At 46.7% G+C, this 17376-nt stretch overlaps 1 protein-coding gene across 2 annotated transcripts in view; it reads left to right on the forward strand.

Moving 5' to 3' along the window:
• The window catches only part of SYN1 (synapsin I), a 557871-nt gene that overhangs the window by 396080 nt on the left and 144415 nt on the right, over window positions 1-17376 (forward strand). For both annotated transcript variants that reach the window (XM_030193892.1, XM_030193893.1), the window contains exon 6: window positions 8510-8572. In XM_030193892.1, coding sequence (XP_030049752.1) covers window positions 8510-8572 — 63 coding nt within the window. The remainder of the gene's footprint in view (window positions 1-8509; window positions 8573-17376) is intronic.

The raw sequence follows: 17376 nt of genomic DNA on the forward strand, positions 1-17376 counted from the left end.
GTAAAATGGCAATGAAGAAAGGGAAGGCAGGTGGAGACGCCCATACTTATCTACTCATAATCGAAAGCATGTGTTCCTAATCGCTATCTGAGCTGGGCACGCTTAGGAATTATGTGTATAATTGAAAAAGTAGCGCCCAAATCAGAAACGCCTATTCCCCCGTCTCAATGGGCGTTCTTGGCGCCTATATAAACGCCCACTCCGTATTTTCGAAAACACCATTGGTACAATGCCACCACGCATGCCGCCGACCCGGAAGGGTAATTTTCTCGAGGCAGAGGTGGAGCTCCTGGTACAAGAAATTGTACAGCGGCACCGGAGTCTGTTTGCTCCCACAGGGCAGAGGCTGGCAGCAACAGTAAAGCAGCGGGAATGGGAGGCAGTACGGGACAGCCTGAATGCTGTCTTCCATGCTGGGAGAGACGTGGAGGACTGCAAGAGGAAGTGGCGGAAGCTGAGGAGGGATGTTCGCAGGAAGGCAGGGGCCAATCCCCCAGGCAATGACACTGCCAATCTTACACCAATGGAGCTGATGGTGTACTCCCTCCTACCCCAGGAGGGCATCCACGGGATTGGCTCCATGGACACCTCGGGCCAGGCTGAGGACTCAGGTAGGTGTTTCATTATGCAGTTGGGGTATCTGTTGTGCTGCAGTACACTTGTGTTATAGAAGTTGGGGTCAGGGGGAGGGAGGTGAGGAGTGGGGGGCAGGAGGAGGGAGGTGGGTGTGGGTGTGGGTGGGGATGGGGGGGGAGTATCTCTGGCTGTCTTTCTGTATATTAACAGGCCACCTTTATGATGCTGTTGTGACCTGGTAACCCCTACTCACTAGCTCTCTACCCTTACTCCCTATCCCTACCGTTGTCATTGGGTTTCCTCTTACTTGTCCTGTGTGCCCATATTTATAGAATTAATTGTAAGCTCTATTTGAGTAGTGGTAGTGGTCATGTGTGTTATAGGAGCAAGCAGACAGGGTGGGTGCTGTGTGTGTGTGAGAGCACCCCCAATATTGAGGAAAGATCATGTAGCTGTGCAGGGAGGAGTGTTGGTCACTGGGCTTAGCACCCCCAATACTACTTTCCAGTTGGCTCCTATGGGTGTGTGTAGGTTACTACTGTGGCAGAACTCTGGGGGCCGTCCTTCCCTACTACTCCCTCCTATTTTCCCATTACCAAACTGTGCCTAGTTCCTCCTGTGACCTCTGTGCTCTACTGAGTGTGGGCCACATGCATTCAACTGAAGGAGCCTGTAATGGGGGTCATAAAGCAGTTCTATGCAGTTTAGCAAGTCAGTAGTAACACAACACATGCTGCAATGTTGTTCAATTTAACAATTATACAACTAACAGCTTGTGCACAACGTTGTGAGTGGTGTCCTTCTCTTGGCTGCTCATCCACCACCTCTACCCAGCTGCCTGCGGGCCTCTCTCTTTCGTACCCGTGTCAATTCCATTTCTCCTCACCATCTCTTTGCTGGGTCATCAGGTTGGGGGACATACCAATGTATATGAATGCTGAAAGACAAAAGTGGGTTATTTGCACCAACACTATTCCTCACTCTTGTGCTATACAGGTGAAGACTCAGAGGAGGCTGGCCCTAGTGGCCTGCAAGGCCAACGCCCTACACCATCTGTCCAGCCTCAACCTCCACAGCCTGCAGCACCAGCAGTCCAGCCGCCACCACCTGCACCAGCTGTGCATCCTCCGCGTCCACCACCACCTGCACCAGCTGTCCAGCCTCTACCACCACCAGCTGTCCAGCCTCTGCCAGCACCACCACCACCACCTGCACCGGCTGTCCAGCCTCTGCCAGCACCACCACCACCTGCACCGGCTGTCCAGCCTCTGCCAGCACCACCACCACCACCTGCACCGGCTGTCCAGCCTCTGCCACCACCACCACCACCACCACCTGCACCAGCTGTCCAGGCTCTGCCACCACCACCACCACCACCTGCACCAGCAGAGGCCGCACCTCCAGCACCGGAGGACTTTGGTGAGGAGGAGGAGGGCCCAGCTCCCCGCCAGAGGCCATCCGCCCAAAGGAGGCAACTCCTGCGGCTGGCCACGGAACTACTCCGCCACAACGTGCGCTTGGAGGAGTACCGCCAGCAGAAACTGGAGCTGCAGCGCCAAGCACTGGAGGCACAGCAGCGAGCACACCAAGAACTCCTCCAGGCGCAACGTGAAGGCCACCAGGAGGTGCTCCAGCAACTGAGACGGCTGGAGCAGAGCATCCAACACCTGCACCCTCAGGGCACCGCGCCTACTCCAGCCCCCGTGCTGCTGGAGCAGCCCCTGCCATCAACCTCCTCCTCCACTGACCACCAGCAACCACCACCAGCTAAGAGGTGGGCATTGCGCTCCTCAGCCTCCGCACCCACTCCTGCTGCTCCCATTCTGGGTCCTGTGGCCAGACCACTACAACCAAGAAGGTGGCCCGATTTCCACGGTGCAGCCGAAGCCGCAGGCTGCCGTGGGGATAGGGAGGAGGACACTGGGAGCAGCAGCTCCGAAGAGGGGGAAGAGACTTCCCGTGCAGCACCAGCTGCAAAGGAAGGGCGTGGGAGGGGTAGGAGGGGACGGGGGAAGGGAAGGGGAAAATGATGGGACATGCTGTAGGGTGAGGGTTGGTGGGAGGGGGGTGGGTGTGGGAGGGAGGGGGGTGGTGGTGGTGGTGGTGGGGTTGACCAAACACATATGCACTGTATGTAAATAATAAATGCTCACTTACATTCACCTAAAACTTGTTTCAATGAGTCTTTGTCTTGCTCTTACACCAAGCTGGTAGGCATTGAGCTCTGCTCTGTGGGCTGGGGGTGGAGGGGGCTCCTCTTCCAGCTCATCTGGGGCCTCTTCTGGTGGTGGCTGTGGCTCCTCTGGGAGAGGCTGTCCTCTGCGCTGGGCCAAATTGTGTAACATACAGCACGCCACAAAGATCTTGGCCACCTTTTGTGGACTGTAGAGCAGCTCTCCTCCAGACCGGTCCAGACAGCGGAAGCGGTTTTTCAATAAACCAAAGGTGCGCTCAATGATCCCCCGGGTGCTGCGATGTTTCCTGTTGTAGGTTTCTTCTGGCCCTGGTTGTGGGTGGATCAGGGGGGTCATAAGCCATGTCCTCTGCGGGTAGCCTCGGTCACCTTTGCAGAAAAGCAGAATGAGATAGATGAGTGTGTATCGCTTGGAGCAGGTACAGGGGGGGCGGGGGGGATTTGGATAGTGGGTTGTGGTGGAGGAAGCCAGGGCGGAGGGTTGCCCAGTGGAGGAGGTCTAGTATGGGTGGTACATGCATGTTGCACTTACCTAGTAGCCATCCACCAGTGAACTCCCCTCGCTCGAACCTGCGGAAGATGCCCGAGTGCTGTAGGATGTAGGCATCGTGGCTGGAGCCGGGGTACCTGGCACACACGTCTAATATCTCCCCCTGGGCATCACATACAACTTGCATGTTCATAGAATGAAATGCCTTCCTATTTCTGTAGGTGGCTTCGTGTGCCCGGGGGGGTCTGAGGGCTATGTGTGTGCAGTCTATCACACCGATGACCGAGGGGAATCTAGCAACAGCATAGAAGGCGGCCATGTTGTTGTGCAGAGCCTGGGGGGTGGTGGGGAAAGTGATGTAGTGTGAGGTGTGAGTTATGAAGGCATCCAGGAACTGGGTGAGACAGTGTGAAATAGAAGCCTGGGTGAGGCCTGTGTTAGCAGCTAATACGGATTGAAAACTGCCAGTGGCCAGGACAGAGAGAGCGGAAGTGATTTTGAGGTGGGCAGGGATGGGGTTATTCCTACGTGTCTGGGGCTGAAGGAGGGGTTTCAGCTGCTCACACAGCTGACGAATGGTGGCCCTATCAAACCTGAACCTTGTTAGACACTGCTGGTCAGTGAGTTGTAGGAAGGTGGTGCGGGGCCTAAACACTCGGGGCCGTGAATACCTCCTGCGGTGGGTGGCCTCTTCGTGTAGCATGAATGCCACAAGTGCATTAAGTGCATCCATATCCCCACCACCAGTGCAAGTATTAGGACTAGTAGTCAAAAAGCAACACACACAGATCTGTCACTTCCAGCCACCACGCCCCTCTGGCCACTCACTCGCCAAACAGTACAGGCACACAGAGACAAACGGAGGTCAGGGAATACAGTATACACGTGGGAAGAGTGAATGGGGAGGGGGAGGGGGAGGGGGAGGGGAAGGGGCGATAGAGCAAAGGAGTAGGAGTAAGGAACGGTGAAAGGGTAAGACACAAAAAGAGGCAGGGCACACAGACGACCGTCACAGGTACTGAACACGCTCGGCTTTCTCTCTGCAACCACCACTTCAGCTCTTCCACCAACAATATCGCCACTCTCCAACTACACACAATCGCTAATGAGTCTAAAGACGCTTTCCCCCTTGCTCTGGTCGCTTTTATTTCGGGTCCATCATATTACGCCCATCTTCCCGCTCAACCAGAGCCATTTCGCTATTCGTTATACGTTGTACCCGTCCACGTCGTATCACCGCCCCTAACACGCCCCCGACACGCCTCTTATTTGGGCGTTTTTACGTCCACGTACGAGCGACACGGACGCACTGAAACATTGCTTTCGATTATATGGATTTACTCGTTTTTGTGAGATTAACGTCCATCTCCCGATTTAGGTCGGCTCTTGGGCGTTTTTCTCTTTCGATTATAAGCAGGTTAGTCTCCTAAGTTTAGGTGAAAATAGGTCACAAATTTAGGAGCCTAACTTAAGGCTAAAAATTTAGGAGCTCAGCTTTTTTGAATATCAGGCCCTGAGATTTTGCTGAGCTCTGCAAGGAGGATGATGCCCCTGCCTTATGTTGACATTTATTTTATTTTGCAGTTAGATTGCCTTCTTGGCCTTTAGAAGTTTGCCCAGCATAGAGAGAACTGGAAGACAGACCACAGGCTGGCATCACCAAAAGGGATTATTGTTACACGGGGTATGGAATTAGCAGAGTGGACAATGTGAGGGCACAAAGTTACTTTATTTCAAACCTCTCTCTTACAAAATAATGTCTGGTCAAAGTTTTGTATATAGTGCAGCTCCTTCCAGATCTGTCGTCCTACTGTCTCACCTCTTTTCTTTAAGAAACGTGATGAAGGAATGGCTGGTAGTGAGTCAGTGCAGAAAGAAACGTTATTTTCAGGAAACCACAGATGCTTTCCAGCACTGATCACTCCACCCCTCCTTTCGCTGTCTCAGTCATGCTCTGAACTCTTTAACCTCCCTAATGGTGTTTCAGAACTGCGAAAGCCTAACATTCTGTGAGAGGGAAATTTTGATTGCGTCATGATCCTCTTCCCACCACTTCTTGAGTTAATCACATAAGCAGATATAAGGTATTAACCTGCAAAGTACATAAATATGTAACTAAAAACATGTGACTTCTTGAATTCATTTTATTAAAATAATTTAGATATGAAAAACAATCACCCTGTTTTAAGAGAATCTTTGGAGGCTGTGACACTAATAAGGTCATTTTTGGAGCAGTTCTGTGTATAAATAGTGGCATTTAGATATGTAGATTAGCTACATATATAAATGGCACATTCAGAAAGCTGCTGTTCACATATGGAGATAGCTGGGATACAGAGATTTCAAGGGGGTATGGCTTAGGTGTTCCTAACTTTATACATGTATATCCCATTTTAGAATGGGAAACATATATATTGACACAATCGGCTTGTATGCCTGTCCCAAAGTGAGCAGAATTATTTGTGCCTTCAACTTTTTAAATGGATAAGAACATAAGAATAGCCATACTGGGTCAGACCAACAGCCCATCTAGCCCAGTATCCTGTAACTATACATATAAGTGCTGTAACATATATATGGAGGTTGCAAAATTGCCACTTCCATGTATATTTGCTAGTATTTAGAGGTAGAAGATACCAAGAGATGCCATTCTTATTTTCTGCTGAAATTGAGAATTTCTGACCTGGACGTCCAATTCCTCCCTCAATAACCTATTTAAAAAGAGCCTTCACAACTCCATTTTTTTCAGGAACTGTATGTTTACTAGAGCCTTACACCAATGAAGAAATCACAGTCTACTACATATCACATATAGTTTATTACCATAAACTACATCACTGGGGTTTCATGAAAAATGTCCTGAAGTCATTAATAACCCTCAGGAATGTAAGACATCAAATATCTTTATAGAAATGGGAAAAAGGGGGTAATATCTGGAGAGCTTTGTATACCAATGCCAGTAGTATGGAAAACAAATTTCTAGATCTAGAGGCTGTAAATGGTAAAAGCCAAGTTGGATTTAGTGGCGGACATAGAGACATGGTGCATGGAGAACCGTGACTGGGATATATACTTATACCTAATCTATTCAGGAAGGACAGGGTAGGAAAAAAGGTAGAGGAGTGGCATTATATGTTAATAATAGTATTAAAGTAACAGAATTGCAGGACATATGGAGTAAAGAAGAAGCACTGTGGGTTAATATGGAAAGGGGGAATGGAAATGTATTTACATTAGTATCATATACAATCCGCCTTCACAGTCAGAAGAAATGGACAGAGATTTAATTGAAGACATTCACAAGATAGCTATAAAAGTGGAAGTACTACTAATAGGTGATTTTAATATGCCAGGCATTGATTGGGGTATCCCTGCTGCATGGTCATCTAGATGCAAGTGGATCTTATATTTGTTACAGGAAGAACTGTTCTAGCAATTGGTAATGAAACTATTCTGGACCTGGTGCTTACAAACTGGGAGAGTGTTTCTGATGTTATGATGGGTAATCATTTGGCTTCTAGTGATCACCGAATAGTGTGGTTCTATATTAAGACACAGGAGGAAAGGGCTTATTGAAGATTGAAGATTCTAGGCTTCAAAAGAACTAACTTTGTCAAGACGGAGGAATACTTCAAGGAGGAGTTAGATGGGGACAGCTGAAGGAAATATGACAGCAATGGACAGCTATTTTTAAAGGCAGCAGTGGCGTAGGAAGGGGGGGCGGGAGGGGCGGTCCGGCCAGGGTGCACGCGCTCGGGGGGTGCCGGCCCCGCTGGTTCCCTGCTTCCTCTGCCCCGGAACAGGTTACTTCCTGTTCCAGGGCAGAGAGAGCAGGGAACCAGCGGGGCCGACACAGCTCCGAGTGACGTGCACTCGGGGCGGATCGGCCCTCCCGCAGGTAAGAATGCGCTCCGAGGGGGGGGAGTTGCGCTCCAGGGGGGTTCGCTCCGGAGGGGGGGTGCGCCGCAGAGCGGGGGGGGGGGGGTCGCGTCGTGCTGCACCCGGGGGGGGGGGTGCGCAGTGGTGACCCGCCCCGGGTGTCATTAGCCCTCGCTACGGCACAGAAAGGCAGTAAATATTTATGTTAGAAAAATACATAAAAGTAAGAGGAAAAGACAGCCACTTTGGTTCTCAAATGTAGTAGCTGAAAAGGTAAGGGAAAAAAAGGTTAGCCTTCATAAATTATAAGAAGTTGCATAAAGAGGAAGACAGGCAAAAAATACCCGGAAAAGGTAAGAAAAGCTAGAAAAGTTGTCAGAAAAGCAAAGATACAAACGGAAAACAAGATAGCCAATATGGTAAATGTGAGTGACAAGACTTTTTTTTTTTAGGTATCTATGTGATAGGAGGAAGTGCTAAAATGGCATTGTGAGGCTTAAGGGTGAAGAGGAGGAATATGTAGAAGCTGATACGGTGGTAATATCCAGCGAACCTGAGGAAGTATCTGTTTCTTCGTATGGGTTACTGGCACCTGGGTGATTGCCTCTACTTTCTGGATCTGAGGCCTCACTTGTCACTTCCCAACCGAGTACCCAAGATACTGGCCTATTCCATCTCTATCCTCTCACTCCCTCCTACACTCCCTCCTGGAATTCTGCCTTTTCCAAACTGGCAGCAGCATGGGCTGTGGGGATCAGGATGTTCAGTTGTGTGAGAACTTGAGGCTTTGCTCTTTTCTTTTTGCACACATCTTGCATAAGAAGAGCTCTAGTGGAATGAGGAGAGATTAGTGGGGATAACAGATTTGTACATGTTTGAGTGGCTAATTACTCACTCAATATTTCTAGTTAACAGATCCAGGGAAAATACAGCAGGAAGAAGTTGGGCTGTCAGCTTTCCAAAATCTCCTACACTTAGGAAGACTTTACACTCTGATGCAGAATAGTGGGTGACAAATCATAATGTGGGAGACTGTTACCAAATACTGGAGCTTTGGCAAGTCTGGCATTCTGTGTGACTCTTGCAGGTACAGTAGCCAGCTACTGCCCGTGCTGTACCTGTTCTGTGGTGGAGCAGTGTGTATGTCAGAAAAGCTTGGCACTTGTTCTAGGATTGGGATCTTCTGTTAAGCATGAGGGAACTGTATTTGCCATACCTGTTCTGTGCTAAATAGTTACTACTTAAGGCAGTCTGAAGCCACTGGATTGGCACTGCATTGCCCTTTATGGTGGTAGAGCCCTGTGCTTTCAGTGTTAGGACTTTATTGGCTTTATCACCCATCATTTATGTCTCATCTCTCTCTTTTACAGCTCACCACAACCAGATTTCCAGTGGTTGTCAAAATGGGACATGCTCATTCTGGCATGGGCAAGGTGAGTATGACCTTTTTCTCATGTGTACACTAACACTGGGGTTCCCAAATGACTCCAGGTCATCATTATAGTCTGAGTCTTTCCTGGATTTGTCCCATGGCATGCATAGACTTGTCCTTCTTGACTGGGAGCCATCTGGTAACCCTAACTGACAAAGCATACCCTTTTTAATATCCCAGAGACTCCCCCTCCCTTTAGGTACTCCCTCATTTTCTGCTGCTGAACCTCTCCAGTGAGCTGCAGCTTCTATTTCTACTCATAATTAAAGATTCCTGGGGGTGCTTCTTCCCGTTATGATGTTTTCTGTAGTCTCACTGCTGGAAGGTCACATGCTGCTTGGCATGGGCTATCAAAGCAGACGGCTGAGCAGAGGTAGTATAATTACAGGTTTCAATGAAGAACCAAAGATTAAAAAGTATGAATCAACTTTTTGGAGAGTCATCAATTGTACTAAATGGCAAAAACCGACCCAGCTGGACCATTTCCCAGAGAATGTTGCTACTCTGTGCTTTATCTTATGTTGGAAAGATCTGGAAATAGCATAGTATATATGTGTTATAGGTTTGCTAGCTGCAGCCTTTCTTCTGCTTTGCCCTTCTTCCTTCTTTGAGTACCCTTCCTTTTCCTGTGGTTTCTGCACAACACTGTGTAAGTAACCCCTACTTCCCCACTTGCCACATGTGCTTATCACTGATGAATCTTACTAGGTTCTGAAAGTGATCCACCCCTGTAAAGCAGCAGTGCTAGCAACTGCAAGTTTGGAGAATTTTCTTCTTTTATTTTATATCTTTCTCCAACACACTTATACATTGCCAAGTTACTCAGTTCCAGAAAGGATAATGTATGGTCAGTCCTGCTTTAGAATTTACATCCTAAAGCAGTGTGATATTTGTAATCCATGATTCTACCCATTTAAATTGATACTGCAAATTTCATAATGAATCAGAATAGAAGTCCAAGACTGTCCCAGAATCTCTCAGAGCTCGGAGGCTCTGTACCTATTTATTTTGTTGGGTGACTTTAGTGATCAATAAACTTGTACATATGTTACAATATCCCACTTTTAGAGGTTTTAAATTGAGAGTTTTCAGGAGAAGTCTATCAGCTTCCAAATAGTAAAACTTTGAAATATACTTCCAGTAGACTATGTCTTTTCTATATGCATTTTTGTAAACAGTTGATATCGTATTTGTTTTCAAAATTTTTGTTACGAAATTATAGTAACTTTGAGTTATTATTTATTATTGTAGTCCTGGACTTATGTAGTCCCTTTTTCTTGTTGTTAACCCATTCTGAACCTAAATTTAGGGATAGAAGCAGGCTATAAGTATCCGTCATCATCATATGATCACCGTACTGACGGTCCTAGACCTGGGAACATGCAGTAGACTTCTTTCCAGAAGCTTGCAGTCATGGTCCCTGAATGCAACCAAAGGGTGTTATCATTAGGAAGTGACTCTGACTCCCTACCCCTTTGCTAAACTTGGTGTAAATGCCTACACCTAAATTAGGCGTGGAGCAGATGTATTCTGTAATAGCATGCACCAGGCTCATTTTCAAAGCACTTAGCCTTCCAAAGTTCCATAGAAACCTATGGAACTTTGGAAGGCTACGTGCTTTGAAAATATGCTTTGACACGGACGTCGTCAACCTGCCTATGGCCACACTCCCTTTTCCAATCTTCGTCTTAGAATTTACACGCATCACTTTACAAAATATGCTTAGAAAGTTGTGCACGTAAATTCTAATTAATGTCAATTAGTGTCAGTAATTGCTTAAGTGGCAATTATCGGTGCTAATTGGCTTAAGATAATTAAATTGTGTGTGCTAATCAGAATATGACCTGATTAGCACGCACAACTCAAGTTGCACTATATAGAATTTGGGGGTTAGTGGAGAACAATTTTTAGCCTACAGAATTTATCCATATTGCCTCCACTCTGTTTCCTCTCAGAGTTTCCAAAGAAAAGCAAATATCATTGATACTGCTTTTCATTTAGAAAGCACACTGTGTTAGATTTATTCCCTGGACACAATGTCTGAAAACAAATCTCACTGTTTGGAATGACTCACTCTTGGCATCTCTGTCTTCAGAGAATGGAATTCAGCATAACTTTGTGAAATCTACACTCCAACTGAGAAACAAAAGTTTGTTCATAATGATTATTCTGGACACTGTTCAGTTAAAAGCTTTTTCTGCCACTGGGCAGGGTGCAAAACTAATGCATCAGAACATTCAGTCAATATCACCATTGCAGCCAGTACCTGTTGTGCCTTATGCCTAACTGAAAATAAGAAAGCCACAATGGGATCTCAAAATCTAATGGAATCAATGTACCTAATGCCTTTGTATCAGACTTTATCCATCACCTCACTTCAGACTGTGGTAATGTCTGAATTCAACATCTTTGCACTGTTGGAACCTGGAAAATTCCACCAGGTTTCTCCAATGATGAAAAGTATAAAAGTGAAGTTTTGATCTTACTGGTTGCCATGCAGAAGGGTACTTTTCAGTGAGCTGTGAGATTTGTATCAGTAACCAGAAGAAATGGGAGTGTCCCAGCCCCTAATTGGTGAAAGTTAGAAAGCTAGGAGGAGTTTCACTCCTGGAAAGAAAGGTAGAAAAATATATCTAATCCCCTATTATATGGGGATTTCTGTGGGGGAGGTCCCCTGGAGAGTCACTGGGAGGAGTGATTGAGATGTTCCCGGATGAGAGGAGACCCTGCCCTGGGGAAGGTAAGGTTAGAGGAATAAAATGTAGGGAGACAATGGTGTATATGGGTTGAGTGATAGGGGAGCAGCGGCGTACCAAGGACGGGGCGGTAGGGGCGGTCTGCCCTGGGTGCACGCCGCTGGAGGGGTGCAGAAAACAGCTGTGCTCCTGTCGGCTCCGCCAGCTCCCTGCTCCCTCTGCCCCGGAACAGGTTACTTCCTGTCCTGGGGCAGAGGGAGCAGGGATCCAGCGGCTGCTCTCTGCACCCTCCAGCAGCTAAGAATGCACCCGGGGGGGGGGGGGTATTGCACCGGGGGGGGGGGGGGTGTTGCACATTGGTGATCCGCCCCGGGTGGCAGCCGACCTAGGATCGTCACTGCAGGGGAGGCAGAGTTTAGGAGTGGATATAGGTGTGAGGTAAGCCTCAGGGGTGAGGGGGTCTTTGGTTGCTTGACAGTTCCCTGCCAAGAGACCTTGTGGAGAAAAGGGTAATCCTAAGGGAGGTGTGTAATCTCTGGCTGTAAGAAGGGTTGTGGCTCCTGAATGCGGCAACTGGGAAAAGAGTGTGTGAGCTGTGGGTAGGTGAAGGAGAGGCCCAGTCCGGGAACAAGGGGGCAGAGCCGGAAAGAGCTTGTCCTGACCAGGGTGGATCCAGTGGGGTCACTGCTGGAAAAGAATCAGACCAGAGGCGGGTCTGGACCTGCTGAGTTTGTTAACAAGAAGGAGAAACAGCTTTGGGAAGAACACTACTCTGTAGGATAGACATTGTGAGGGTTTACTGAAAAGACGGTCTCAAGGAAAGCGAGAGCAGCCCCAGAGGGAGATAGGGAGGCATTCACAAACCTCTTGTAGAGGAGGAGCACGCCCTCCGGTGGCCAAGAGACAGTTTAGAATAAGGAATAAGCCCAGGGACCACCATTCCCACAATGCACCTGACCCAATACAGGACTCACAGGAAGTGAAGGGGGAGGGGCAGGATTAGGAGATGGTTTCTAATCAGAGAGATGAGGAGCAGCTGGGGGAGCTCTGGGAGGAGGAGGAAGAGATGGAATGGGATAAAAAGGAGGATATAGAGGAGAGTATGGAGGTGGCTGCATTTACACAAACTGCTGGTACTAAGGTGAGAGGTTTCCTGGCTGCTGTATTTCCTAAATTGTCTGGAATTGGAAAGACAGAATTGATGCAGCTGGGAAAAAACCTGTGGCAGCGGGTAGCTCAAAAGGTTAAGAATATGGGAAGTTAAATACCGTGTGTTGTAAGAAACTGATGATTAACCTGAGAAGAGAAAGTGATGTTAAAGGACTGAACTATAAGCAGCAAGCTAGTGGATATAACCCTGTGTGACATTGTGAATGTGAACAAATGTCAAGGAACCTAGGATAATGCAGTATGCTGTGCTGTTGAAGTTGCTACAAATGAACTGGTATAAATAAATGAGAAACCTTTATTATAAGAATGTTGGAGTACCTGTCCGTTTATTGGGTTATTATCACTGAAGTATAAGTGAAAGAAACAGTGAATCCAGAAGGTCCTGGCTGTGGGAGAGAGGAGAACAGGAGTTCACCGGTGTCAAAAGAGATAGGAGCTGGCATTGAAACATATATGATAAGCAGGGTCAACCCAGGCCAAGGAGTGGAAGGGGGACCTGCTGACAACATGTGTGGGAGAAATGTATATATGTATATGCCTCATTCATTAAGACTGCTCTTGTAAATAACCCTGAGGAAGAAGTGGTATGAGCGTTCCCCTGAGGAACGCCAGAAGTAACAAAGCCTGAATAGAACTGCCCCATTACGTCCTTCACGGTAAACCTGGAGGATGTGATGGGGCAGTTCAGCAAACTGAAGAGTAGCAAATCTCCTGGACCGGATGGTATTCATCCTAGAGTACTGATAGAACTGAAAAATGAGCTTGCGGAGCTACTGCTAGTGATATGCAATTTATCCTTAAAATCGAGCGTGGTACCGGAAGATTGGAGGGTGGCCAATGTAACACCCATTTTTAAAAAAAGTTCCAGGGGAGATCCAGGAAATTATAGACCGGTGAGTCTGACATCGGTGCCGGGGAAAATGGTTGAGGCTATTATTAAAAACAAAATTACAGAGCACATCCGAGGACATGGATTACTGAGACCGAGTCAGCACAGCTTTTGTGTGGGGAAATCTTGCCTGACCAATTTACTTAAATTCTTTGAAGGAGTAAACAAACATGTGGGACAAAGGGGAGCCGGTTGATATTGTGTATCTGGATTTTCAAAAGGCGTTTGACACGGTACCTCATGAAAGGCTACAGAGGAAATTGGAGGGTCATGGCATAGGAGGATAAGTCCTATTGTGGATTAAAAACTGGTTGAAGGATAGGAAACAGAGAGTGGGGTTAAATGGGCAGTATTCACAATGGAGAAGGGTAGTTAGTGGGGTTCCTCAGGGGTCTGTGCTAGGACCGCTGCTTTTTAATATATTTATAAATGATTTAGAGATGGGAGTAACTAGCGAGGTAATTAAATTTGCTGATGAAACAAAGTTATTCAAAGTCGTTAACTCGCGACAGGATTGTGAAAAATTACAGAAGGACCTTACGAGACTGGGAGACTGTGCGGCTTAATGGCAGATGACGTTTAATGTGAGCAAGTGCAAGGTGATGCATGTGGGAAAAAAGAACCCGGATTATAGCTACATCATGCAAGGTTCCACGTTAGGAGTTACGGACCAAGAAAGGAATCTGGATGTCGTGGTCGATAATACACTGAAACCTTCTGCTCAGTGTGCTGCTGTGGCTCGGAAAGCAAATAGAATGTTGGGTATTATTAGGAAAGGTATGGAAAACAGATGTGAGGATGCTATAATGCCGTTATATCGCTCCATGGTGCGACCGCACCTTGAGTATTGTGTTCAATTCTGGTCGCCACATATCAAGAAAGATATAGTGGAATTGGAAAAGGTGCAGCGAAGGGCGACTAAAATGATAGCGGGGATGGGACGACTTCCCTATGAAGAAAGACTAAGGAGGCTAGGGCTTTTCAGCTTGGAGAAGAGACGGCTGAGGGGAGACATGATAGAGGTATATAAAATAATGAGTGGAGTGGAACAGGTGGATGTGAAGCATCTGTTCACGCTTTCCAAAAATACTAGGACTAGGGGGCATGCGATAAAACTACAGTGTAGTAAATTTAAAACAAATCAGAGAAAATGTTTCTTCACCCAACGCTTAATTAAACTCTGGAATTCGTTGCCGGAGAACGTGATGAAGGCGGTTAGCTTGGCAAAGTTTAAAAGGGGTTAGACGGTTTCCTAAAGGACAAGTCCATAAACTGCTACTAAATGGACTTGGGAAAAATCCACAATTCCGGGAATAACATGTACGTTTGGGAAGCTTGCCAGGTGCCCTTGGCCTGGATTGGCCTCTGTTGTGGACAGGATGCTGGGCTCGATGGACCCTTGGTCTTTTCCCAGTGTGGCAGTACTTATGTACCTGGAGTTGGCTATTGAAACTGTTTGAATTTGCTGCCGTTGCAGAGTTGGAGAATAAAAGTTTGAGTTCTTGCAGAAACTATGGATTACAATGTGTTCCTTAGGGTGAATTGAATTGACCCCAGATAGAGCCAGTGTTTCCCAAACACCCCAAACTGCAGGTGCCTGTGGAATTGTCCCTGGGAGCCTGGGTCAGGGAGCTGAACTGAGCTGAGCCTGGGCACGGAAGGGGTCGAGGCCCAGGCTCCATATATAAGGGAGCTCCTAACTTTGAATTTGGTATGTTGGTCTCAGCCTTCTGGGCCCTGTCCCATATAACAGGGAGAGCCCTGCAGCAAGATGTCTCCAACCTTTTAGACACAGAAGACATACTTACAGCAGTGTTGTATTAACCCGGTCAACACATTTAAGCTGTTTCTTTTTACAGACATGATTCAGAAGTGTCACCCAGACCTCTGATCTGCTATTTCTTGCTGTGGTGAGGCTGGAAATAGGGGAGCCACCTCATTACCTTTGGGCTAATACGAGAAGGAGAAAAGTACCTATGTCTCATCTGTGCTGTTACATCAGGCATCTTTAGTTTCCAACCCAAAATACTGCAGAGTCTGACAGAACCCAGCTGGGAAAAGAGAACTTCTACAATTCCCAAACAAAAACACCAGCCCTTGTTTGACTGTCCTAATGACCTCCCAATTCTTCAGTCAACATAGCATTGCGAAGCCTGCTGAGTAAGCTTGGGAAGCACTTATGTAAGGTGGTTGTATGACTACTTTTAGGGGTTCACTTTGCTTTTTACCCCTATTAGTTTTTTGTACACCTGACGCAGACTGAGGACAAAACGTGGCCACGTCGGGTAACCTTGTAATAAACCACTTCTTCTGTTACCCTCTTGTTCTACTTTTTGTCTTTTTTGATCTGCTTTTTTTTCTTTTGGTATGGTATGAAGTGATACATCATATGTATACCTGATCTTGATTTATCCTTGCCACTTTTAGGGCATAGACTGTAGAAGTCTGCCCCGGCAGTGGCCTTGTTCTAAAATTTCTGAAGTTGTTTGTGAAAGCCCCTGAATAGCTCCTCTCTAGCCCATCTAAATCTATTCAGCCTCGATTAGGGCATAGACCGTAGAAGTCTGCCCAGCACCGGCTTTCCTACTTAATTTCTGCTAAGCTTCTTTGGATCCAGTTCTTCTTATCAGGATTCCTTTGTGTTTGTCCTCAGCGAGATAAGGCCTCCAAAACTGAACATAGTACTCCAAGTGGGGCATCACCAACAACTTGTACAGGGGCATCAACACCTCCTTTCTTCGGCTGGTTATACCCCTCTCTATGCAGCCTAGCATCCTTCTGGCCGTGGCCACTGCCTTGTCGCATTGTTTCATCACCTTGAGATCTTCAGACACCATCACCCCAAAGTCCCTCTCCTGAGCTTAGCTTACCAATCTCTCCCCTCATATCCCATACATCTCTTTTTTCTACACCTCAAGTGTATCAGTCTGCACTTCTTGGCACTGCTAGAGGAACTGCTAATTGACTTGCCTAACTCCCTGGTTTCTGGCTTGCGTTGGTGGACCAATTCTCCTGTTGGACGTGGTGCATTGAGGAGGGTTTGAAACAAATGTTGGACATGATTAAAGTTAATGATATCCAGTTATGTGGTATATTGATTGAGCATCATTTCACTTAAAGAGAGGTTTATACCTCTGAAGATTACAACGGAAGGCATTGCAGCCATTGTCATAAGACTGGATTTTGAATTATTCATCAATTATTTTGACATCTGTACTTTATGGTCTTATAAAGTTTTTGATCAATAATTGTGTAAATTGTTTGTGGCCAACACATAGGGGTTAGTAGTATGACTGGTTGGTGTGCATGTGGCAGGAGTAATTGATTGTAGTAAGCTAATAAAATATTTTGTAGAGTATATGCGATGTTCTGGAGTATTATGTAAGTAGTATCTATAATGTAACTGCTCCAGTTTATATTTGGATATTCCCTAATACTGTATTAATTAAATTTTAACTGCCAGATTCTTGACCATTCTTCTAATGCTTGGAGATCCCTTCTCATGGTTTCTACTCTTTCCAAGATATCCACTCTGTTGACTATCTTCATGTCATCTGCAAAAAGACAAACTTTTCCTTCTAACCCTTCAGCAATGTCTTGCACAAATATATTAAACAGAATTGGCCCCAGCACTGACCCCTGAGGCACTCCACTACTCACCGTTCCTTTCTCCTATCCAATTCCATTTACTACCACCCTCTCCACCTGTCGGTCAACCAGTTTCCAATCCAGTTCACCACTTTGGATCCTAAGTTCAGCTCTCTCGGCTTATTCATGAGTCTTCTGTGAGGGACAATATCAAAGGCTTTGCTGAAATCCAAGTAGATCACTTCTATCGCATGTCCTTCATCCAGTTCTTTGGTCACCCAGTCGAAGAAGTCAATCAGATTCTTTTGGTAGGATTTTTTCTACCACTGATGTGAGGCTTACCGGCCTGTAATTTCCCACTTTTTCCCTGTCTTTGCTTTTGTGAAGAGGGACCACATCAGTTCATCTCCAATCCTGCGGAACCTCTCCCATCTCTAAAGATCTATGAAATAAATCCTTAAC

Source organism: Microcaecilia unicolor, chromosome 2 (genome assembly GCF_901765095.1).
Source record: "Microcaecilia unicolor chromosome 2, aMicUni1.1, whole genome shotgun sequence".
In the NCBI taxonomy this organism is placed as follows: domain Eukaryota; kingdom Metazoa; phylum Chordata; class Amphibia; order Gymnophiona; family Siphonopidae; genus Microcaecilia; species Microcaecilia unicolor.